The sequence below is a fragment of the Acipenser ruthenus genome, chromosome 1 (assembly GCF_902713425.1).
Source record: "Acipenser ruthenus chromosome 1, fAciRut3.2 maternal haplotype, whole genome shotgun sequence".
Lineage (NCBI taxonomy): Eukaryota > Metazoa > Chordata > Actinopteri > Acipenseriformes > Acipenseridae > Acipenser > Acipenser ruthenus.
In genome coordinates this window covers 38,934,557-38,960,879 of record NC_081189.1, presented here as the reverse complement: position 1 = coordinate 38,960,879, position 26,323 = coordinate 38,934,557, and the positions used below count along the sequence as shown (strand labels likewise).

General features: G+C 37.2%; 1 protein-coding gene across 7 annotated transcripts in view; it reads right to left on the bottom strand.

Annotated features, from left to right (window-relative positions):
• Window positions 1-2,488: 2,488 nt before the first annotated feature.
• LOC117421088 (nipped-B-like protein) overlaps window positions 2,489-26,323 on the bottom strand; it is a 101,299-nt gene continuing 77,464 nt past the window's right edge. For all 7 annotated transcript variants that reach the window (XM_059024926.1, XM_059024936.1, XM_059024942.1 and 4 more), the window contains 22 exons: window positions 26,062-26,282; window positions 25,418-25,520; window positions 25,123-25,221; window positions 24,855-25,001; window positions 24,154-24,288; window positions 23,675-23,773; window positions 23,464-23,517; window positions 23,138-23,246; window positions 21,521-21,657; window positions 18,946-19,086; window positions 13,041-13,134; window positions 12,152-12,306; window positions 11,963-12,053; window positions 11,550-11,723; window positions 9,283-9,473; window positions 9,006-9,113; window positions 8,652-8,852; window positions 8,245-8,391; window positions 6,096-6,391; window positions 5,718-5,892; window positions 3,845-4,021; window positions 2,489-3,471 (listed from right to left, as the gene is read on the bottom strand). In XM_059024926.1, coding sequence (XP_058880909.1) covers window positions 3,109-3,471; window positions 3,845-4,021; window positions 5,718-5,892; window positions 6,096-6,391; window positions 8,245-8,391; window positions 8,652-8,852; window positions 9,006-9,113; window positions 9,283-9,473; window positions 11,550-11,723; window positions 11,963-12,053; window positions 12,152-12,306; window positions 13,041-13,134; window positions 18,946-19,086; window positions 21,521-21,657; window positions 23,138-23,246; window positions 23,464-23,517; window positions 23,675-23,773; window positions 24,154-24,288; window positions 24,855-25,001; window positions 25,123-25,221; window positions 25,418-25,520; window positions 26,062-26,282 — 3,417 coding nt within the window. In that variant the 3' untranslated portion in view covers window positions 2,489-3,108. The remainder of the gene's footprint in view (window positions 3,472-3,844; window positions 4,022-5,717; window positions 5,893-6,095; window positions 6,392-8,244; window positions 8,392-8,651; window positions 8,853-9,005; window positions 9,114-9,282; window positions 9,474-11,549; window positions 11,724-11,962; window positions 12,054-12,151; window positions 12,307-13,040; window positions 13,135-18,945; window positions 19,087-21,520; window positions 21,658-23,137; window positions 23,247-23,463; window positions 23,518-23,674; window positions 23,774-24,153; window positions 24,289-24,854; window positions 25,002-25,122; window positions 25,222-25,417; window positions 25,521-26,061; window positions 26,283-26,323) is intronic.

Genomic DNA, 26,323 nt, shown 5'->3' with positions numbered 1-26,323 from the left:
AATAATTAAATGAAGAGCCATCAATTCATCAATCTAAAAACAGTTATACTCCACTAGTATACAAGTGATCTGTTGATTTAAAATACTTCACCAGGAAAATCATCTCATTTCAAGGAGCGTTCACTGTTAGACCATAACCTGCAAAACAACTAATATGGCAATTTCAGATTTCAGGATTTACTGCAAATACAGTGAAGATGAGTTCAACAGGACGAATCTAAAATGATGATAGATGCTTTGCATTACAGAGCTCATAACTTAATGCTTTGGTTAAAAACCTAATACCTATTAGGATTTAGAGACAACACAAGCTTAGAAAGGTCTCAAAGGAAAGAAAACCCCTTTTATGTACGTGTTACATAATCAGCTTATATAGGCTAATAAAATGGTGTTGGATACAGTACCACATAAGGGAACATTGTTGGAATTAGCTTCTTTAAAAACATTGGTTATTATGTGATAAATAATTTCAACTTTAAAATGAGTACAAAACTTATGTGATCTATAAACTTAATTGCAGGAAGGCAAATGTAATGTACCATTTAAAAATTAATCTGCCAACATACAGAACCTACACCAGGATTAGGTCTGAAAATAAAAGCAAGTTTTATATATTTCTTTTTTGAGTACTCCCAAGTATTCATTCTGTAAACACTAAATCCAGTGGTAAGCAAACAGCCTTGAACCCAGAGCTGAAACTTAAGAAAAATTCAGACTTGAATGAAGGGTTGCAAGGACATCCAGATGGAAATTCAGGGCTGTTGGGCACATCGGTGAACAGGTACAGTTCAAAGTCTAATCCAAAGGCAATTACTGTATACATGAGGGACTGTAAAGAGATTTTGACATTTGTTTTTAGAACTCCTGAGGAATACAAGCACCTTGCAAAGATGAGTTAATCTGAGACAAAGCATTGTAAAGGAAATCATCAGATGGCAACTGATGAATCCAGATGAGATCATGCATGGATGGAATCCAGGAAGTCCACCCCCCACAATGTCCACGATGAATTGTCTCTAACCTGTGGGATCGTCAGAGCCAATATAATGCTTGCCTCTGGAATCCCCAGCAAAGACTCATCCTGCTTTTACCAGGTGAAACACTCAGATCTGCTGATATTTTAAAATCTTTTAGAAAAGGTTTGAGAAAAAGGAAAAGGATACATGAAATTTGTTTGACAGACTAAGAAAGACTAATAAATGTAAGATTACTGTTATTTCAAATTCAAAATAAATAGACTACCTTTTAAAATTGAAATCACAATGTCCCTTCATTTTGATTTGCTGTTCTCATTTTAAATGCCAAACTAGAAGTATTCCCTGCAAGCATTTCTGGTAAAAGTCAAAGTTCAACATACAATTGTGAATTTAAGAAATCTGGATGCACAAAGAACTCCAACCAGACTGCTCAAAGAAATAGGCTAAAGTTCAGTTCTAAATGAAGAGAGAAATTGCAAGGTTGACAATAAGAGTTAATATTAATGTTACAAAATATAACTCATATATATGTTTAACATATTCTCAAATAGGGAAGCACAGGTTACCAAGAAGAACTGTACTTCATTATTATTACACCTAGCACTTTAATGATGTGTTACAGTTTTTTTTTTGTTTTTTTTTAGTTTAAACCAGAAATCACCAAGTCAGTAAAAGGCAGTGAAAGTGTGTGACATTTGGCCATCTTTACGATAACACACACTATATATATATATATATATATATATATATATATATATATATATATATATATATATATATACACCATTACTTGATATTAATAAATATTAACGGTCTACGCAATAAGGTTTGAAACATCACATTAACTTCTAATTTCTAGATAAAAATTATCAAAAAACTATATAAAAAGCAAATACAAAACACAAACGTATATTCCTGCCTTGAATTGTCATACAATCTATGTAAAAAACAAACAAACAAACAAAAAAAAAAAACAATAAAACAAGCAATTAAAAAAACCTTTGAAATAAAAATATAATAAAAAATATAATATATACGCTCACTGCTCATAACTCAAGAAATCCCAACTGCGGTAGCCTGAATATTGGGAATTTTCGTGTATGTATGTCAGGGGTGACGACAGTCCCGATTCTCATCATAAAGGGACCGGCTTGGCGATTGTCTGATGGCCCTCTAAGGACACTTTAAAACTTGTGTGGGTTAGTTCCACTTTTAAGTAGGCATTCCCTAAATCAGCAGTGAGTGTACACTTTTGTTAATGTTAAAAAGTAATGCTATGTATATTTTAATAACATACCACACAATTAACTATATATTCCTCTCTATAAATAAGACACCACTTTATAAAAGCAAGCATTTTCAAGGAAAGAACTACTTCATACACTACTTTCTTTAATAATCTGTAGTCACTAGCAGGCAAGGCTGTAAATAATAATTTAAAAAAAACAAAAACAAAACACAACAGATGACACTGTTGAACAAAATAAGAAAGTCAAATGGAAACAGACAAGTAACAAAGAGAAGTAAAAAAATTTATTGCAGTATTTGTTCCACCAGTTTTGCTGGGGATCCCTTTTCTCTTATTACCAGGGTGACCTAATACATCAAAATCTACATTTACAAAAACTCCTCCTGCAGATAGGCCACAGATACTGCATGCTTCTTTTTCAACAGAATAAATTATATCCAGGAGATTCTGCCATTTTACAGCATGGGAAAAAAACGCTTCCCTGGAAACTGAGCTAAGCTAAAGAAAGCCATCCGTCGCTAGGTTAAACTCCAAGAACACTTTATTAAGAACATTAACAGACTAATTTCCAACATTCACTTTAAGTTTATTTATTTTTTTAAACAGATTTTTTTTTGAGAGATATAAACATTTTTTTGTTAAACTATAATACAGTGGGAGTAGAAATCAAATGAGAAGTTTCTGCTGCACAACAGCGAAGGAAGCTCCCACAAAATGTTTTTCAAACATTTCCTTCTGGGGTTTTTGTTTGTTATTTTCAGTGTCCTGGATCCATATCTTTGCACTTCTTCACAGACCAAACTTAATATTTTTTGCCAGAATGTTGCATTTTCAAGTTTTTTTTTTTCAGTCCCTGTGAATTTGGCTGCAATTACAAGTTCATTAGCTGGAAGTTCCATCCTTCGCATTATACAGCGATCGTAAAGTCTGAACAACTTTATTAGTCAGCTTATGTGCGCTCGTCAGAGCAATTTTCTTGTAAATGATGTCCGACTCTTTTACAGTGTCTACCCAAGGCACCAGTTTGCGTCCATCCCGTTTCTTAGCCTCAGCCCAGACTCCACTATAAGAGCCTGCCATCCAATGAACACTGTAACCGTTGCTGGTCTTCTGTATAACTCTGGCGATCTGTGGCCTGTCCTTGTACTTAGGGCAGCAGATAGCAATAACATCCATGGCTTCCACAGTTTCATTCAAGTGGCCAGCAACTTCTGCTGACTCTCCTCCCCTTCTGGACTTTCTTGACTATAAAATTGAACAAATATTTTATTAAAATTAGGGAACATGCATCTACTGTATCTTTCAAGAAACACAGACTAATTCATTTTTATGATTAAATTATTAAATACTTATTTAAACAGGCTTTGTAAGGCACTTTAAATAACAGAAGCCGAAACCACACAAATTTTGAAATCTCAGACTTTATTGCTTAAATCTTATTGAATTTTATAACTGATTTCTGATATCGTGGTATGAAAGCTGGATACATTTTCTTTTTTTTTTTTTTATATTTTCTATATGTCAACCACAGAGTCTCCATGAGATGCCAATAAAACTAGATTAAGATTAAATCCCTCAAATGCACCTGCAGTTCAAAATAAACATTTATTTTGCTTACCCCGGAGGCTCCTCCTTTTTCATCTCCATCGCTCTCATCATCCTCAGTGTCAGCAGCATTGTTTTTTGGACTGGCTCCCCCCAGCAATGCATTGATAGCCTTGTTTCGGGCATTTGCACTAGCCTCACCCTCCTCATCCTCTTCGTCAGGATCCAAGTGTTCCATTAGTAACTTGAACTGAAACAAAATAGCACATAAATTAGGAGACTTAACTACATGGTGTAATGTTGTTACGCTCTGCCTCTTATACAATGTGTATTATGCTAGAAGGAGATAAAATACAATATTTTTGAGATTTTGTGAAATAACAATAACCCTATTCACCAGTGTCATACAGGGTGCATTTTTTTTGCATTCCTTAACCCTTTGCATCTTCTGCCAAGCGATTTGGTGACAAAACAATTTGCTGTAGTGAAACATCTGTGTGACAAACTTCAAAATGTATTTCACTAAAGCTCCTAACTTTTGGATGCAGTGCAGCATTTCAGTATCTATGGTTGCAGTGTTTACTTGAGATTACTGTAGACCATGGCATCAAAGCACAATGCTTTACCGGAGAGCTTTCTAAATCATTTTGCAAGACCCAGAACTCTAACTGAGCCAAAAGAAATTACATAAGAGATATATATTATATGATATATATATATATATAATATATTATATATATATATAATATATTATATATATATATATATATATATATATATATTTTATAGGAGATGTTGATGGAATGAATGCCAGAAGGAAAATTTCATCTCCTGGATTACAAACTTCTTCACACTGAGTATGAAGATTCTGAAGTAGAGGAGTCTGGGAACATTCCAGTTTTGCTTGTTTATTTTTCAATAGATGTTAGTTATGTGAAATATGCCCTGGTTATAAATATACTAATGTGTATATAAATAGTAAATTGTACAATTGTTTAGTGTAGACTAGTGTGTTACATTTAGAATAATGCATCAGTTAACTGTTGATAGTGTTACCCTTTTTATTTCTTCACATTATTGGTTCCTTTTTCATTTTGCCATTTATGAATTTGGTCCAATGCAGTATATTACTTGCATAGCTATCAATTATTATAATGTAGTATTTAGTACTTATTTATATTGAAAGAAAATGTGTTTAAATATTTGATGGACAAAGTGCACATTTTTCTGAAAAGTTTGCTGTTGCTCAGACATTATTGACATTCTAACATATGTATGTAAATAAGTATACTGATGATATTTGTTATGAATTAAATATTTAAGCAATTTAAAAAAACAATTCTGCGTATTTTTTCTACTTTTGTTTTGCTTTCTAGTTGGGTACATTTAGATTTTCCTTCATGTCAGAGTGTAACCCTTGGTATGTCCAGGTTCTACAGACACTCAGCTTTTCAAAAAGGTATCACACTCTATGCTTTAAAATGATATGTACATTAACTCACATAATCAGCTAAAACCCTGCCAATCACTTCTCAAAAAGATTAAAAACATGCACCTGTCAAACAATTGTGCAAAATCAAGAACATACATGTATTAAAACAATTCAGATTCTAGTTCCTGAGGCTTGTGGCCACCACTGGTCACTTTGCATAAGTAGAAGACCAGTAAATGACACTTGAGGACATAATACAATAATAATACATTCAAGTGTATTTTAACACTTGTTTCAATTTCAAACTAGGCCAATGTAGGGTATACTTGATCACATAATGAAACTGTTGTTTATTTAGTAAATCTGCAGAACAACAGATTTTAGAAATGTATAATACTGTATACTCTAAGTAGATATTTGGCCAGATACATGCCCTAAAGTCATGGCAGTCATCCCTCAGAAAGGTAGAATTCTAGAGTCCGCAAAGGGTTAAAGCAAAGAAAATGTTTCTTACATCAAGATACTGTCTGACGATCTTCCTCTTAACCTCATTTGTTAATGTTGCATTAGCCATATCATTCAAAAGAAACTCCATCGTCTGTCGAGGGTTAAAATGCACTGAAGACTTCCTGTTTACAGCTTTGTCGTACACTTTCGCCGATTCAGTTGGAGAGTACTTCTGGATTTTACTAAGGAAAAGAAACAACACACACATAAGCAAGAGAAATGTTTAAAGAATCAACATTTTCAACATGATGAATCTAAAGCTTGCATAATGAAAGTTCATTTTACAAATGTTAAACTTATTTAAAATGGTATGTCTGCAGTCATACAAAAAGGTGCCAACATTTTTTATTGTAATTCCAAGAAACGCAGTCACAGATGACCATACCTGTCAGAAAACCCATAGAGATTCTTTAGATGCTGCTTTAGGACCAGCAGAAGGAGGATTCCTTGGGAAGCATTGGCAAATTCGATGAGCGGTGTGGGATTGTCCGGTAACCTCCTCATCACCTTGTCCTCATTCTCTGTGTCAGAATCTGATTCCGAGTCTGAGTCGACACGCCGACATAACTTCCTGGGTCGTCTCATTGCCTCATCCTCACTGTCGCTGGTTTGCTCCTCATCCTCCTCCTCTTCCTCTGAGCAGTACTTTTGCTCTTTTGGTTTGGCTTCCTTCAGAAGGGACTAGAAAGGGAGAGCAAGGTATTTACTCAAATCTTGACATTCATTCATGCTAGTTTTTTTATATAAACATTGATACCAAACAGTTACTGATTACATTTAAAAGGTGCCATCAAAATCAGCCCTGAAAGGAGCATATTCTAGTGCAGGTTAAATGCTTGGAAATTAAATATACAAACATTTTTAGCACCGATTGTTCAAATGTCTGTACATGACAAAGCATGCCCGTTTGTTTCACAGAGGACCTTGCACTTGCACCCTACATACGAGAGACATCCTGCTTGCTGTGGCAGTGTTGAGCTTGTTTTGATTCCTTTTTCGAGGACTCGAGTCATCAGACACATTGATACTTCACAGTAATATAGCTGAAAGTGGCCAATGATCATTTTAACAAACTCCAGGGGCAAAACCAATCTTTTGAACAAAAACCAATCTTTTGAACAGGGGTCTGGGGGCCGCCTTGACCCACATAAGCTCTGGGGTTGTACATGCTCTCAGGTGCATTCTGATCCATGTTGACCAATTCAGAAGCAAATTTGAACTTGACATTGTAGAAAAACAAATTCAGAAATTACTTCACTTACAACTTGTCATTTTAGTATATGGACCAACCTCATAAAATCACACGAGGCTAGTTAAACAGTTTTTGAAATGTTACTCAAACCTTTTACATGTATGCCCAATTCACATAATATTCATTATATAAAACCTCAGCTGCAAAAAATCACTGAACTAACCATTTATAACATGATCCTGTCCTAGTACAAATGCACATGGTTGGAGGTTTAGACCAATAAAGATTAGAACAGTGTTGGCAATAAAAGGCTAAATGTGTTTTTCACTGCCCACATTAAATGTATTCAACCATCACGCTTTGTAGTTTTCCAGTCAGATCACTGTAATTTGTAATCCAGGTAATGGACACAGTGGATAGGGGATATTCAGCTAATATTGCCAAACAAACCACAAAAATCTATGTAAATTAATTTAATTCACTCAGAAGGACATTACAGGTAGCGATCTGATAATCAGTGCATGTCTATTTCCATCCCAATTCTATTCATGTGTCAAAAAAGATTTTTTTTTTTCTAACAGGCTCTAGAAAGCATAACCAATCTTCGGTGCTTAGCAACAGTAGATTAAGGCTAGTCTTAAGTAAGACCTTCAAGGTTTTCCTTTGTGCAGCAGTCTTATCACAAGGTCTTACCTCAGACCAATTTAACTGGAGTCTGAGACTGAAGTCAAGACCTTTTTAGTGCAACCGACCCCAGAATATACATTTTTAGGTCACTTTCATTTTATTTAAAATCACTAAAAAAGTTTTTTACGTCATCATGATTTTTCTAGTTTAAGCACTTGGCTAATAATCCTAGAGTGGGTGAAGCAGGCATCTGGAGATTCTGCCTCTATGAAGAGTTCTTCTCAGTGCTGTTCATGAACTTTGCAGTTTTCAACTAGTTGTACAATCTAATACTATTCAGTGAAGCACAATCTTTCTGCATTATTTAGAAGTATAAATACTCAGGTAAACAAATACAAATCACGTATTTTTGTTTTATTTCCCTTTAAAAAAAACCGACAATTTCAGAACTATCATCTCAGATGTTTTGAAACTGGTAAAAATGTAATCAAAATATAACACCGTGTAAAACGTATTTCTTTTTTGCTTGTAGTATCTTCCAGTGATCTCAAAACTCTGCCCAGGTCAAAATGTGTCAGTGATGATCCCTCAGTTACATACCGCATTTTGAAGTACAATACTACGACCAATAATCTACTAACAGGATCAATAAACCTTAGTAATTCTTCCTTATTTTGTCGAGTATGCCTTTATCTGATGAATTACTGCTGCCTACCTCTCTAAAGGACTGCAGTAGGTTACTGCCCGAGACAGAAAGCGTGATGTCAATGTGATGCATTACGAAGAGGGGCTCCTCCTGCGTCTGGAATGGGAAACAGGCTAGATTGTCCGCTATGTACAACAGCATGTTCACGTCAGTTTTCTGTAGGGTGAAAGAATATATAAATACATTTGAATACATAAATGCATTTCTCTCAAACATTTATTACTTCCACTTTTTGGTCTTTAAGAACATAATCCAACAAAACTACCAAACAGTCACTTCATTAAAAAGCTAGAAATGTGAAAGTAATATTGCAATTTGCTAAATTTATGACGATATGATCTATATAAACTGCAGCAAGAACCGTATTGATTTTTCTTAATTCATGCGCAGAGATATTAAAAGTCCCTTATACTCACTGCACTGTCATCAAAGAGGTTGAGCAGAGAAATAAGAAATGCTCGTCTATGCTGGCGGTTTCCACGGACCATGGTGAAAAGGTGGGAACACAAGGCAGTGTTTTGCTCATCCTGTCTGAATCCCCTTATTATTGTGTTGTGGGCTGCCCAGATTGCCTGTTGTACCTGGTATGACATCTTTATCCCAGCCACAGCTTTCATCTAAAAATGGAATTGTAACAGCATACAAAACACATCAGCAAGTAAACTTCAGATACCAGGTGAAAAATAAGCAGCTAAGCAGGTCTGCCCTTTACATTAAGAAAAGTGGATCTAAAATAAATTAAATTACAGTATAAAATGTGCTTTACTTACATGAATGAAACCTGTGTATTTCTTATCAATTTCAATCAACTGCTGGTCAGATTTGTTCCTCATGGTCGGTTCAGGATCTGTACCCATGGCTATCAGGTATGGCACACACTGAAAGAGTATACATACGTACAGTAAATAATCAAAACATGGGCCACTTGTTCTGCATTTACAGTATGGAAAATATGTTAAAAAAAAAAAAAATGAGCGCAGTTCAAATCTTGTAAGACTGCAAATACAATTGAGGATATCAAGCATCACAGTATGAAATATAGCATACCTGTACTGGGTGAATAAGACCTTGGTTTAGTGTCAGAGCAATAACATTTAGAGCAAAGTGGCGGACGTTGGACTGCGTGTGGAAGAAAGCCTCGAGAACCTGTTTGAGGTAGAGCTGCATTATGGAACTGCTCATGCCTGAGGAAATATCGCCCATTTCTTTCAGATCCTCTTGCTTTGACAATTTCTTCCCTGCAAGGTAAATTAATACAATGAACAGTTTGGTAACATTTACAAAAGTCCAGACAAGGACAAACAAACGCCTCCAAGTATAACTTGTCTTATAGTAACCTCAAAAAGAGCTTGAGATGCCACTTGCAGGACTGTTCCTTTTGTTAAACCATAACTTCCTTTCTGACTCTACACAATCACTTTATAAACACCAGCATTTCAAATGTCCCACAACACTTTATTCAGTCAATATAAAACACCTATACTGTTGAAACTGAACAAACTGAACTGACATACACCCTGGCAAAACTGTACCACAAGACTGTACACCGTGAGAAATAATTGTATATGAATTTCAACAAGCCCAAAGGAAGACATAGACCGGACTACTTAGACAGAAGTGAATACCATAAACTAGCAGTAAATTACATAAAGACCTGAGAAAGAGGGGCTCATCCAGCACTGCAGAGGTGTTGGTTATTATGATGATTATTACTATTATTTATTTATTTATTTAATTTGCCAGGCGCCTTTATCCAAGACAACTTACAGGTTTTACAGGGCAGTACAGGGTTACAATGCAAAAGCAGTATTTAAATATAGTATAGTTTACAGTAAGGGCAAATTATACTACTAAAGCCCTTGTTACACGAGTCAATTTACTAGCAACTTTTATCGCCTGCAACCAAATCCTGTGAGGATTGCCCTGTGTAACAGCCCTGACAATGTATTGCCAACGTTCTGGCAACTGCGTGGCAACGCGATTGTTTGAGTGGACAGCAATCCTACTCCAAGCAACAGGTTCCAGGCAATATCCAATCAGAGCACTGGTGTGTGTCACGTGATTCTGTCTGCTACAGTGAAAACAACAGTTGAAATGGAAACGAAAGCCGCAATTACCTGGACTCAGGAGAAAGAAATACTTCTCATAGTTTTATGAAGGTTGGTCAACACATCGTTACTTTGGTAGTGGACTGTTTTGATAACAACCAATGCTGGGACTAGAGTTACTTTTAACAAGTTTTTAAAACTACTTAATCTTTGTCCAACTATCGTTAACTAACCCCAAACTGCACTTTGTTCAGGTCTCCCCCTCTTAATATTTAAAATACCTTTGTATAAAAGACAGCAATAATAATAATAATAATAATAATAATAATAATAATAATAGGGGAATAAAAATGTAGCTACTGTAACACTGCTAAACCGATGTCCATATTATGTTATTTTGTTACCTTTTTTTTAAACTGTTACTCTGCCACACCGATAATAATCAAAAAAGGCTGTTTTTTTATTATGACATATATATTTTACAGCATTTAAAGAAATTAAGAATTATCATTCATTTTTTATCTACGTGTAGTAATGTACGTTAAATTGAGTTTTACATATTTGGCTTATTTGCTTTTATTCTGTAAACGTTACTACTTTATTATTATAATTATTATTTGTTCAATTATTTAAAGATGTAGTAATATTAAATAGTTGTACTGATGCTTGGTATTTGTAAGTATATGACCTAAAAACCAGAACCACGTGACGTAGTTCTTAAATATGATTGGGTATTGCTTGGATTAAAGGCAATTTGTATCGAATGCGAGTTAACTGTTAGTTGTATCGTGTAACAGGTCAAATCCCCCGCGGTGACGTCACAGGCAACACGTTGCTACAATTTATGTTGCCAGTGCATTGACTCGTGTAACAAGAGCTTAAGATGCAACAAGTTAGGATTACAACAATTTATATCTACAATAACACAATAGTAATGCAATAGTGCAAGGATAGTGCATCAGCTGAGGATCCAGTAACGTGGTGCTTAGGAGTGGGCATGGAAGGACCAGAAGTTGAGTGGAATAAGTAGTGAGAAAAGGACAAATTCTGTAGATGTTGCCAAGAAAGAAGCGGCAAGTATGTGTCAGGGAAGAGATGTGTTGAGAGAAGGAGAGAGAGGGGTCAAGAGTAACACCTAGGTTTTTATCAGAAGGAGATGGATAAAGAGTGAAAGGGATAGTCAAGGGTGACAGATGGAGAGGTCGGAGGAGGCAGAGGAAGCAGAAGGAAAGTAGGGGGGTTTGATTTAGGTTAACCTGTACTTACATTCTCGGTCAGCCGCCTGCATGCGGGTATCTTCCTCCTGCAGGTAAGTTTGAAGGTTCTTCAGCACCTGGATTTTCAAGTTCACAGAACCGTTCTTGTCTGACAGGATACCATTATATAGAGTCTTCACATCCTGCTCAAACATCAAGCTAGGGTGCTGAATAAAAGAAAACCCTGAAACAAAAATACCATTGTCAGCCTTTATACTTTGCAATAGCACTGAAAAAGCATTCAAATTTAGCACAATAGCAAACTTTGCCAGTTGCAACACTTGAATATAACACTAAATAAAAAAAATGTAAATATAATATACCCCAAATTCATTGAAACTCAATAATTACATAGATATAAAAACACACAAACTAGCCTTTCCTATCTAAGCCTTTACAATGAAGCACAAAAGAATCCCTTACCTAAACCAATGATGGCCTTCGTTTGCACCTCCTCATCTGCATGCTTGGTAAAATAAAGCAGCAGTTCGAGTACCTTTTCTTTTATAACAACCTAAAAAATAAAAACAAAATCATGAATACAAATTTAAAGTTGTGCCACAGAAAAGATCATTTTTAACTTGTGTGACAGGTATACATTTTTTTTTTAACCTTGGTGTTGCCTTTGAACTCTTCTTGGTCAAAGTCGAAATGTCGACACAGAGCACCAACAGTGAAAAGTGAGCGCAGGAGTGCAGGTTTATTGGCAGCAAGGACTGTGCTGTTTGGATCTTCTTGGTTCTGTGTTTTTAGCTTGGTTATGGCACCTGTGTAAAAACAATATGAATATTTATTTAAAATCCAAAACACGCAATGAAAATAAATAAATACATCAGCAACCCAATTCAGTTTAACCACACAATAAAAAAAGTTCAGAAAGTTCTGAGATGATCTTTACAGAAATGGGACTGCAAAATGTGTATTTTAAGGGTTACAACATTACATGAGATTGACGAATTACTTCCAGCAACTTTGTCAGCATATCATAACACAGGCTTGGTGCTCTCTTCTATAAATCAGGTTTTTAATAAACTTTATAAACACACTGAACAAGTTACTGAACAAACACATGCAGGCTATTAGATATTTTTAAGTACTAAAACATTTTTTTTTTTTTTAATTGCTGATAAACTTTACAACCTAAAAGTAATTTAAATACTAAAGCTTGCACAAATACACAAACCTACACTCAAATCCTAAAAAGTTAATTGATATGTTTTACATTTAAGAGGTAGATAAAAAGACAGATCACAAAACATGTTCACCTTCGTGTGCGAAGTGCCTGAACTTTTTATATTTATATTATTTTGGCTACTGGAAATACCCACAATGTGATATCGCCTACCGCTGGTAATTAACAATCTCCAAAAAGGAACTACATTTCAATATTGTAAAGGCCTCAGAATTTACTATTTCACAGGAATAATGAAGCCTGAAGGCTACCAAACCACATATGGAATTCTGAGGAAATTGCATTACTTTGGTACATAAAATAACTTACCATAATATCTGTTGAAGCATGCCCACACAAACTTGTAGTTGTGTGTCACTTTATTAACAACTGCCCCAAGACAACTCACACAATGTTGCACCACCTGAAAAGAGAGAGATTATTATGTAATCCACCTGAAAATACTTGGTGGTTTCCATGGAAAATGTACGATAGTTGCAGTCCCTGATACAGAAACACTTTTTTTTTTTTTTTTTTTTTTTTTTAATCACCAGAACCACCGTCAGGTACAAAATTTTCCTTACGACTTAAATAACTTTGATTTAGTGGAATATGCTGAAAACCAAATGTATCATAACACATGTTGTACTGTATACTGCTTTATGACTAACACATTTTTTCTAGCTTAATTTTTAGTTCAAAATTAATGCAACGTGACCAAATGGGGTTTTTCAGTGGTTACAATAGTAAAAGTATATTTGTGCAATAAAAAAATTTAAAAAATTTAAAAAAAACATAAAAAAATCAATATACTGGTATACAGACAGTATGATAGACCTACACTGGTGTAATACTTTGATATTATCTTTATTTCTTGTAAATTACAGTAATAACACTGAAATTAACCTAGAATGAATGCACAGGTGGGTTTAAGCACTGCATAAAATTAGAATCTGCAATCAAGGAAAAAAAGCCTACAGATTCTAACTATAATGAATAGGAACAAGTGTTATTAATTTACTTAATTTATACATTAAATAACTAAATATTAGAATACATGTAGGTTGCTGTTTGTAAAATATGCATGGTTTCTGTAATTAATGGTATAACTAACTATATACCTGTGACAGAGTGAATGAATCCTAGTCAACAATCTCCCTCCCGGTCTGTGAGGGCACTGTATAACCGGAGGAGAGTGCCCCGGAATGGATGGATTGGCAGTTCATTCCAAGGTCAGTCGGAAGCCGGCCACCCAGGAAGGGGGCGGGGCCACGATACCAGAAGTCATCGCCTTAATGCGTAGGCGATGTGTCAGTCACGGATTGGAGGAGACGCGATTGGCCGCACCACCGAAAGAGGGCATGATGAAGGGTATTTAGGGGAAGTGGCCCCAGCAATCTGTTCTTTGGTTTATGGTTAAACTGCAAGGACCATGAAAGAGAAACTAAAACAAACCAAAAGTACCGTGTTTTGTTTGTTTGTCAGTTTGATTATTATTGTTTGTTCTCACTAGACGGCTAACATGAACCAGGAGCTGTAGCTACACGCCAGCAACAAACCCCGGACTACACTGCACCACGCACCTGCACTTGAGCACCCACTTTGACGAAAAGTGTCCGTGTCTGTGCTTGAGTTGATTAAAGTGTCTTCTTATTTTGGGACTGTAACCCTCCTTTTGCACGGTGCAAAACACATTGGTGTGTAGAACCGTGCGTATTATTTAAACAACTGTCTTGTGAGTGTGTCTGTTCCAGAGCACTGCATCACCACTACACCTGCGCACTGCAAGCCACTCGTTCACAATACCTCAATAGGTTATGAAAATGAAATCAATAAGTAAAACACCACCACATAGCAATGCACACACACAGTTAAAATCTCCCACTACACCGCAGTACTGAAAATCACTGTGTGGAGCTTCTAAAAAAACCTCTGATCCCCGATGCTAATTTCCATGTGGTTTTCTCAGTTTGAGCACAGGGTTAATTTCTTTGTATCTTTACTTTGTTTTTCAAAATATTCTGCAGGATAGTTCTACAGTTCTTAACGCGAAGGGACGAAAACTATGAAGCCTGCTTCACTGCCTGTCTGATCTTGTGGGTTAAATATGCGTGTGAATGGGACTCGAATTCTGCAAATTACATTTCTTTAGCTTAGAAAAACCCCCCAAAAAACTAAAATAACAATGATTAAGTGGTAGGCCTATTTTAGATTATCTTTGATGCAGCTGGTGTTTTGTTCGTTCAAGACATTAACACTAGAACTGCCGAGATTTTGGACTAGATACAACTGCCGCACCCGCAAAATGTTTTAAAACGGCTTCGATATGAAAATGATAAACAAACAATCTGATACAACTTAATATTTTTATTTATGAACATCATACATAACATTTTCAGAGCGGAAGCATCGTATTTACATTGAAAATTACTAACTTTGTTCTTATTTTTCAAAGAGCGCATATATAAACATGAAAAACTGTAATAAAATAAACTTTACGCAATAAACTTCTGTGTAAACAGGTGTAGAAAGCTGTATGCACATAATTATAAAACATAAATAACTAGTTATAAAAATAGCATAAAACAAAAACATAACTTATGCAACGTGACAGCGGTTTGAGTGAAACAGTTCAAAGGCTCTGTCTGTCTGTTCAGAGTTCTATTACAGCTTTCTAAGTACAACCTACACAGAAAACATGCTTTTCAACTGTACCAGTGCATTTGACACTGACTGCCTTTTCATAACGGGTGCAGACATCATAAGCTCTGTTTTTATTGCATTTAGCAACCTGGCATTGTCTTTTATTCTGTGTGCCAGTGGGCGCAGCACTGGCTGAAGGCTGAGGGGCATTTGCCAGTCGGCTTTCGTGTCTCTTATCAAAATGTTTCTGCCGTAGCTCCGGGACTAGCTGCAAAATAAAGTCCCTCCGAATGATTGTGTTACCGGTGCACTCCTTGTACAAAACCAAAGCGGCTGCCAGGTCCAAAACATTATAAAAAACAGACACAGGCCACCTGCGAGTACCACCATTGACAGAATACAGACGTGCCATTTGATCCAGTATATCCACACTGTTCTTCGTTGTGTTGTAAAATGCAACAGTCTCTGGCTTTCGTTTAGCATCAGTCCCGATGGTCACTGATTTGTGCAGAGGGCTAAGAATAAGCACATTTTTTAGTTTTTTACACCTGTACACAATCAGGGTTGCACAGGGTGGAAATTAATACATTAGTATCCCACCATGCACTGTATTTTATTTTAAAATAACATGTTATGTCCCATATTAACATAGGTCCATATTGCTAAGAAATAAAACAAGTATTCTGGAAAAAGTAAATGCGAACACACACACACACACACACAGTAGGGCTTGAAGTTTTCAGGTTTTATTTTTAATCTGGTGACGTCCCTTTACACAAATTTAACTGATTCTGTTTCAATTAAACTCAGAAAAAGTTGTTAATTACAAAACAATTTTTGCTTTTACGTTCAGACTAATTGAGACGGAGACTAATTTTTTTTATTTCAAACAGAACTGACAAATTATGTGAATTGTTCATCCATGATCCTACTTAACTCGCATTTCATTTTTGCAGTCGCCTAATTTAATGTTGTGCTTTTGTTATTTTCCCCACTAGTTTAACAGGGATGTCCCGACAGTTTTTTTTCTTTTAAGCATAAAAATGAATAGCTAGAGCAGAGTGTACACTGACAGCAAGTCAATTGTCAATTGGAAGTTTTTTTGCTATGCTTCAGAAGATTGCTCATCTGCATCTCAGTCATCTACATCTGACTGTACGAGTACTAGAGTGACCAAAGCAGTTAAAAGCAGTAGGAATGTAGAAAAAACGCAAATGAAAAATACATTCTTAAATTTTGAAAGGAAGATGAAGTATCAGTGGCTTGTTTATCGAGATGGGAAGATGTACTGTAGTGTATGTAAAAGAGCTGCTGGGCAAAACAAAAAAATGATTTACACGCGGATGTACAGATTTTCAAGAATCTTCGCTTAAAAGGCAGACACGGTGATGCTGTTGCTGTTACTGGAATGCAGAAAAATATAAAAACACATGCAGATGAAGGCAACAAACAGTGCTTAGAATCCTGTCACGTCGTCATGTGAACGGGTCTACTGTTAGTACATAAAGAAAAAGTGTCTGTGTTCATATGTATATCTATACACAGACAGAGATTGTTTAAACTACTATATGGCATAGAGTTTAAACATTCATAGAACTGTACCAAAATGCACACCCCTTGAGTTTATTAGCCTTTGTGTTAACAGTAGTTTAGTATTTGATGGATGGCTGTAAACCAGAGCCTCCTGGGCCTACTAAGAGCACCCCGGCCACTTGTGGGTCCTCATCTGTTATGGAGAACCAGGAGAGGACAGTGGGTTGATTCCTGGGAGGCAGGAATCTCTGCTCTCCCGAATCTCTCCCAAATGAGGCTCACCACCTCGGGGTGAAGCCTCCACTCTGAGGCGCTGGGAATTCCCCCTGAGAGGAGGTCCGCCACCCAGTTTGTCACACCGGGCAGGTGCACTGACCGCAGTGAGAGGCAGTTCTTGTGTGCCCACGGCAAAAGCTTGCAGGTCACGCGATGGAGACTGGGAGGCTAGACGTGTCCGTGGTGACAACCTCCCTTCTGGTGCCTTTAGACAGTGGCGAGACACAGAACACATGCTGCAAGACCCTGCTGTTGAACTAGGCCTGCAGAGGGCACATGCACAGGAGACCCAAAGGTAGGGTCTAAGAAGCTGCTGCCATCAAGCCCAGAAGTTTCTGGAACGTCATAACCGTGAGCGCTTTATTGAGCTGAAATAGCTCTAAACAGGCGGCTAATCTCTGCACTCTGCAGTCCGAGCACACTCCTAGATAGGAGTTTGTCTGAAAGGGCGTCAGCTGGCTTTTCGCATGATTCACGATAAGGCCCTGTTGAAAGTGGCCAGTGACAACTTCCATGTGGGCGTTTGCCTGTGCTGGAGACTGGGCACAAATGAGCCAGTCGTCCAAATAATTGAGTACTCTGATGCCTTTGCGTCTTAAATGGGGCCAAATGGCAAGACCTGTAACTCGTATGCTGTTTCCTGAAATGCGAGCCGCAGATACTTCCTGCGTGCTGGTTTTATGGAGATGTGGAAATGGGCGTCTTTGAGGTCCAACGAAGTGAACCAGTCGCCTGGCCTGATTGACTGCAACAGCTGTCTACATTTTTAGCCTCCTTCAGCTCAGGTACAGGTTGACCTGCCTGAGGTCAAGGATCCGGCTGAGGCCTCCATCCAGCTCGGGCAGTAGGAAGTACCTGGAATATAACCCTTTTCCCACTGGAGGGGGTCTATCCTGCAAAAGTATTTGCAGCAAAGCTGTTACCTCCTGAGACACCACCGCGGCATCCTGTGGGTCCGTGACTGATGTTGCATTCATGCCCCGAAAGGGTGGGAGACTGCGTTTGAACTGCAGTGAGTAGCCCGTCTGAACGATAGTAAGCACCCATATGTCTGTGGTGCACTGATGTCAATACTCCAGATGGCTCCCTGAAAAGGGGACTTGGGCCTGTGGCAGCAAACTCTTAGGGCTGATGCATGGCTTCTGTCTCTGCGCTGTGCGGCGGAACCTATTGTAGCCTCTGACGAGCAGCCACAGGCCAGTTCTGAACACCACCTCTGGCAGCATGCGCAGCTGGCTGTGCCGATCTATGAGGCTGCTGGGGCCTAGGACGCCAGTCTGCCACTGATTTGCGCACTGGGGGTGGTTGCTTGGAAAGCAGATGCACCAGCTCGTGGCGACAGCGCTGCAGCATCTCGTCCACCGTGGGACCAAAGGTATGTCCTGGTATAATAGGGGCAACCAACAGCAGTCCTTTGTCCCCATCAAGCACGCCTTCGTGCGGCTACCAGCGAAGCCCGGTTTCTAACTAGTCTGCCCGTTCATTTTTGACTGACGGAGGAGGTTCTTATTAACCAGGCACAGCTCTTCCAGCTGCCAGGGCCTATGGTTGTCAGAGAGGGACCACCGTCCACTGTGAAGTGGCTCGAGGTGCTGTAAGTTTACTGCCGTAGCAGGGACTTTTCAGGGAACCTATTGTACCATAACCGTGACAATTAAACATCTTACAAAAAAGGTTTACGACAGGAGAACTGACAATATAAGTAGCAATTTTGAAACCAACACGAGATACTCATTACTTAAGAGTACACACCAGAAGTAAAATGGGTTTCTGAGTCACTTACTGTCATGCCATATTTAATGATGAGTTTCATGAGATCTTCCTCAATAGTAGCAAGGAAAGTTTCACTGGGATGCTCCATCAATGGTACTACCAGCTCCAAAATCTTTGCAACATTACAGATGACCAGGAAATCACTCTGAGTCTGTAACAATAAAAATTATATATTGACATCATAGTATAAAACTTGAACTGACAATTAATGGATCTGAAACTTCGCTTTGGCCAAAGGTTTTGTATCACCCTAGGATTGTAGAATTGAGACTTCATTTAAAAAAAAAAAAATATCTTTAACATCATGTAATCAAAGAAACTACAAAATTATATTGCAAGTGTCTATCGGAAGCCATAATAGTAGTACTTGGTATTTGCAGTACATTCCATTATGTCTGAAGGCTTCTTTAATCTTCTCAGGCATGGACTCAATCAGGCACTGAAGGGTGGAGTTATGTTTAGATTCCTCCATGCAGCCTTTACAATTTCCAGTGCTGTGAAACTGTTGTCTTCTAACCGTTTCTTCACTTGTTTTTCGATGGCAATGGGCTCCATCATCTTGGAAGTAGAAATTACCATTGGGAAAATGGTTCCAAACCATAGGAAGGAGGTGGTCTTGGAGTGTTTTCAGGTAGCAGTCCTTGTTCATAGCTGTCCCTTTCGGTAAAACTTGAACGCATAGGTGGCGATCCTGGCGAGCAGTGCTGACTTTTGTGCGTCCAGACCTGGGGGCAGCTTTACAGCTTCCAGGCATCTTATATTTCTGGATGATCCTAGATTCTGTGCTTTGGCTGGCATAACCTCTATTGGCTATCTGACATCTACTAAAACCTTCCTTATGAACTGCAATGATGGCTGAGCGTGTTTCTGAGGAGGTATGGCTCTTCCCTGTGGCTTGCTCTGAACTTACAAAATCTATGTAAAAATCATGCTTATTTAGCTTGAATCTACTTGTTACTACTTCTAATTGTCACCTTCTGAGTTGGGACATCTTTTCAGAAATGATATGTTTTCATGTTAGAGTTCGAAATGTCAGATTTTTCAATTTGTCAGTTTTTCATTAAGTACTGTATTCCTTCGAATTTAAGACGCACTTCTCAAAAATTGCAGTATAGTGATGCATGTATTAAAAATCGCCAACAAAAGATGTGACTGCCAGAGTACACAAACAGCAAACAGCTATCCTGCGGAGCGGACGCTCTCCTCCTCGATGTAAACAAAGCAAGCTTTCGCTCAGCGCCTGCCTGTGTAGCTATAGCCGTGGTGCAGTAGCCTCGAACTGGCGCTGCTGCGGTCTGAAATAGGCGTAGGCTCCCTGGGTATGCCCCCCAGCCAATCAGTGCATCCCGGTCAGCTTAGCTTCGGGAAAGCCTTCCTGTTTACCACAGCAGCAGCGCAGGATCATCCCTATCACAAAGCATCATTAGCTTCCAGAGAAATTCGAACAGAAGCTTTTACAATTTCAGCGTTATGTTATCAGGCTCAGTTCTAAATCAGACCCCCATATTCTTCTATTTGCCAAGCAATACCACAGTTCACAAAAAGGGAGAACAGGTGCGAGTAATCACAACTGGAATTAAGCTGTGCATAACTGCAATGCTCTGTGTGACAGCAGACAGCTACAAACTGCCTCCATACTTATTTTCTTATACGAGTAAATGCATCTTTATTAGATTTTTCCTCACGTGGAGGGTGGGAAATTTGGTCTGCGTCTCAAATTCACAGTAATACGGTATGTGGAAAACTACAAAGCGGTATGTAATATAATATAATATCTTTATTTTTATATAGCGCGTTTCATAGTGGACCACCAACACAAAGTGCTTTACAGAGGTAGGCTGTGAACTGTGCAATATATGCAGAGTCACTTACAATAGGACACTGATTAAACATCATCCGCAGGATGTCATTTAATATGATAACATAACATTATTCAGCGGGTTTCATTCAACTTTATGAAGCAAAATTAGAGCATTCTAGAGTGATGCAAAACTTTGCGCCATAGCTGTACATTCAAAATCTGATGTCCTGTGGATTTGTCAGGTCAAGCCTTGCATGGGCCATCTCTTATTCACCTTTTATTCAGGGATCATTTAATTTGTATAAGCAGGATTATGTGCTATGCATCACCAAAAAATATAAGAATTAAGCTTTCATAGAATGCCAACATTTTTTTTTTTTTTTAATAGTCACAATAAATACATTCTTTAAGTTGAAGAAAACAAGCAGGTTTAATTTAACAGGTATACGTTTTTGTAATCTACCACATATTCTGAATATAATATATATATAACTTCACCATTAACAAGTACTTCCTTTAGAATTTTCTAAAATTCCAAACAAATTATGTAATTATAACACAAAGCCACAAGGTGGCTCAAAGTACTACAAATATTAGAATTATTTATTTTTATTGCCAATTTATGCTTTTTAAATTTAGCCTAGTACTACACACCTCAACTGATTTAGTTATGTAATGGTGAGGTTTTGGTTTAGCCAATTCAAATATTCATATATGCTTTTTGGGTGGTAAAGCCACATTTGTTTCAACGCGAGTTTCTTTCCAAAAGCAATCTCATACTTACGTTGCACTTGGTGGTGAGGTATGGCTGCATGGTCATTGCATGTTTCACCATAAGCTGTGCCCTGATCTTACTGAACAAATACAGAGTGGTAATACATGCCACCAGGCGGTTGGAGTTCACTCCTTTGTTTTCAGAATCTAAAAAATGGGGAAAAAAGTTGTCAGTATATAATGTGGTTCTCATTACATGTTTCCATGGACTGGAAAGTGATCCTGTACATTGTTAAAATACTGCACATTTGCAACATATTGTATTTACTGAGGTTATACGGGCATGTTAATCTTTTTTTCTTCCTGAATACAGAGTCAGAAGTTTGGCTCTGGAGTGGTGGACTATTTTGTTTGTAATAGTCTGCGTATAAACTGTTTAAGCAAGAGAATAAATACTTTTTAGGCTGTGATCCAGTTCTGTTTTTGGGATGATCTTGCTCCATCCTTTGCCCATTCGTCCAATTAATTTTAGCAATCTAGTTGTTGCAGCTACAATGAGGCTTTACTGTCCTTTGTTCTATAGTTCCAATTCGCAAGCTAGCTGTCAAACTACACACACCACAGGGTCCTTTTTGAGATGCTTGCATACTTGTTGAGTCACAACTGTTCTGTCATGGCCACCTAATTGCATGAACAATGTTTTCTATAAATCCTGAAAATTACAAGTTGTCAAGAGGATGTGAAAATTCAGTACCATCAGCCAATCAGCTTCCAGGTCTAGCAGGCTTCTATCAGACAGTGAATCAAACTTACACGACAGCTTTTTCATTTTGACTTGTCGTAATGAAAGCTCAGTTCACATTTACTGGACAGCAAATACTAAACAAAAGGCACAATTTGTCCAAATGTATTTCATTATACACCAAAACCAGCTAATCAATACTTCGCACCGAAGAATGCAACCAGTCCTTTACCCACAACTGCCAAATCAGCCAATCACAATCTGTCAGCTCGACTGGAGCTCAGCAGCTTTCAACAACAAACTCAGCCACAGGCCATTAATATTGCTCCATTCAGATATTTGGCACTGTCCAGATAAACTATAAGCAACTCTGACAAGTACAAAGTTATTTGTTTAATAAAGTTATGTTTGTTTCTCTGATTATGTATGTGATCCTTTATGAACATTCAGGATTATGTTCCTAAAACATTTCTCAGCAGAAGGGTACTCGACAAATCATTAATACTTCAAGGTAAAACTAGGTTTTAAAGTTTTATTTTTATAGAAAATAATGAGAAAAATTGTTTTCTAATTGCAATGGTACCCTCTCTATGAAGTCTCAGGACATGTAAACTGTCGCGGTCAACTACCACACAGTAGAGCTTTCATCGACAGGCACTATCGCTTAAACACGACTGCAACACAGAATGGTGATTAACTTAAAGTCAATCTTCCTTGATGATTACTTACACACCTGTCAAAAGTTAGAACATTGAAAGATAAAAAAAAAAAAACTCAGTTGGATTAGAAGTGCTGTCTATTTTCTTAGTTTTAAATTAATTTGTGACAGAAACTACACCACTTAGTCCAATTCCTTTTTGGACCTTGACAGAAGGTAACAAGTATCAAATATCAGCATCTACAAGTCTTTGTATTACAGTGAATGGGAAGAAAATAACTGCATACCAGCTAGAGATTCTTCGTATTTAAGGATGTGCTCCACTAAATTGTCTACAAGCTGTACACAGGCTTTCTTTGCTGGCTTGTAAGAGGCATCCTCCTCTGACTTCAACAACTGCAATAAATAATTTATAGTTTAGAAAAAAAAAACATAGTATTGGAAAAGACTCGACAAACATTACTCACACAATAAATATATAAGACAACTCTCACTTCAGTTAAAAAAAAATAAACAATACAATTAAGTAATAACGAAATAACTAAGCATTGTCTCATGGAAATATATAAACAATTCGTTATAGCAAATCCTCATTAGAAGAAGCGATACTTACATTCTGAAGAAGCTGTTCAAACCAGTCATAACCAGTATCTTTGCAAGCAGCAACCTGACAGGAAACACATTTTTACAATGATTGAAGGCTCCAAATATATCAATATTTGAATACAAAATATAGTAACTGCATCTATAACAAAACATTTACTTTCAATACCAGGATTGTTTTATACTGTACAGCTACATCATGGGTAAAAAGTTTGACTTGCCACATCTGTAATGTTGAGTATTTTTCTGGTCATAGCATCCTTATCGTGGCTGGGAGTGGGAGTAAACCAAAGCTTCTGGAATGTTTCGTTTACTAGTTTCTGTCAAGGGAAGGAAAGGGGGCTGTAAGATACATACAGATGCATATTCTCAGACCTGTTGCAGGTGTAATTATTGCAACTACATTACCTATACACTTAACAGGCAAGACTAAAAAGAATAAAATGGGTAATTAATATGAACATTATAAAAATATTCAAGAATTGTTAAATTAATATTTACTGCCGCGCCAACAATTGGAAAAAGCTAGTCTCATTACGCTGTTATTCTTTTGCATGTGAGCCAAACTGTGTTCAACTGAACCAATGGACAAGTGCAGGAAGCAGAACTCTCTTGTTAATTTATTTTTTATTTCTGTCAGTGCAGCAACTGTAGAACACTTTACCAATATCTGGAAATATGAATGTCAAGGTAATCATACCTTAATGCCTTCTTCATCGTTCACTCTGCGAATCATTTTCACACACATCTCTGTAACTTTGCTAAAAGTCGGCTGTTCAAGGCAGATATCACGAAGGATCTTTATCACCCTCTTTCTTACACTGATACCGGTGTCCTGTTAAAGAAAAAGATCACAATTATTACATTTGTTCTATAATTCAAAAAACAATACATATATACACTATTTGAATATTAGGACAATAATTCCTGTACGCTTATTACATTTTAATGCCACTTGGAAATAACAGCTACAGCAAAATCACAACAAAGGCAATTCTCTTTGAATCCACTAGGTGTTGACATTGTGCCTTTGAATGTTTACCTAAAGTGAACTTTAGTACACTTTGTGAACTTTCCCTTACAATGTCACATTCAGAAACTTCAGGGAGCTTGGTAATATCACAAATCCAGTTGAAAATCTTGTAATCTTCTGTATAACTAAAAGCTTTTACTAGTTTTGAAACTGAATTTATTATATTATCTCTCGCTCTGATATTTTGTACACCACTGTATGTGAACATGTTAATTAGAAAGACAGATAAAATACTACAATAAATACCAAGTCCAGTGACAGTTTACACAGTAAACACACATCTACACAATTCTAACTCGACTTTTGAGAAGTGCACTTGTCTTGTGACATTTTCAACTTAACTGAACACCAAGATAAAACTTGCATACCAGTATCCTCTCTATCAGCATATCATAATACTGCTCAGTAAGCTGTGGACGACTTAACACAAATCGCCCAAGTAACTCCACTGCTGCCTCTCGCACACTTGTGGAGTTATCCATTAACCGTCCATGGACGCCACGCTGCATGTCGAGCTGTAAACAAAAATAAAAAAAATAAATAATTAGTCACTTACCACATGCAGTACCTTTTCTATATTGTTTCTAGAAGGATATTGGTATGAACATTACAGACTTTATTTATTAAGAAACGTACCCTGGCCAGAATGCTAGGGTCCACAGCGACAACCTCAGACAGACATTTCATGGCTTTAGTTCGAACAGCAATTGCATTCTCTCCCAGAACACGAAGAATCTAAAAAGTGCACAATACAACAGTAAATAATTGATGAACAAATTTGATCAGATGTTCTGATGAAAAGAAGCACAACAGGATTAACTGAAGACAGACAATGTGGTGCACAAAAAGATACCCACTTCAAGCACTGCATTAAACCATTAATGACTCATTTATTCTGTTTTATTTCTAGTAGGAAATAAACGCCACTCACCTGTGTTAAATAAATATCGAAGCTCTGTGCAAACGGCCTCATAGAGGCCAAATATCGGACAATCAGGCAGGAATCCTCATAGTCCACAGAATCAGAATTCATTCTGTAAACACATGTGAAACAATTACAAAGATACATTCAACAATGAAACAAGAGAGTCAATAAAGTAATTGTGCTTTTGGCTCATGCTACACTTTTGGCATTCACTTTACATGATTGTAAACTTTCCAAGTCTTAATACAAAGTCAAATCATTAACAAAGGTCAGGGAAAGGAAATGCTTAGTCTCAAACTTGGAAAGACATTAATTACATTTTTTAAATTTTGGTGTTTACTGTTTACCATTGTTATATTCTTTATTTTTACCACAAAACATTTGACAAATGATGGGTTTGTGGTAAAATAATGGTAATCCACACAGATGTTTTGAGAACACCAACAAAACTTAGAAAAATCTGATCTTTGGTTACTAAAACTGACACACCAATCAATTAACTTAATGGATCCATATTTTACTTGATCTACAAATAACGGTTTTGTTTTGACCAGAATTTTAGCTAAAAAATTGACTTAGGTTTAATGAATAGGAAGAAAGTGAGGCAAAAAGATAACTTTAAAATTACAACTTTGACACAACAAACATACTTTAACGTGCTAAACTTAGATGGTGTAGTTTTAATTATGGATCGAAGACACTTCTTCCGAGCCTCTGCTTTTTGCATGATATCTCCTGTTGTTTCTATGTCTCTTGCATGATGCGCCCCCTCAGACGAATCCTCATCTTTTTGGTTCTGTGACCTCATTGCTTTTTCTGTCTCAGTTGTAGTGTCCCGGAACCACTGTGCAATGTAGAACTTCCGGGAAAACTAAAATGAGATGAAAATGTTGAAATACAGATGATATTTTG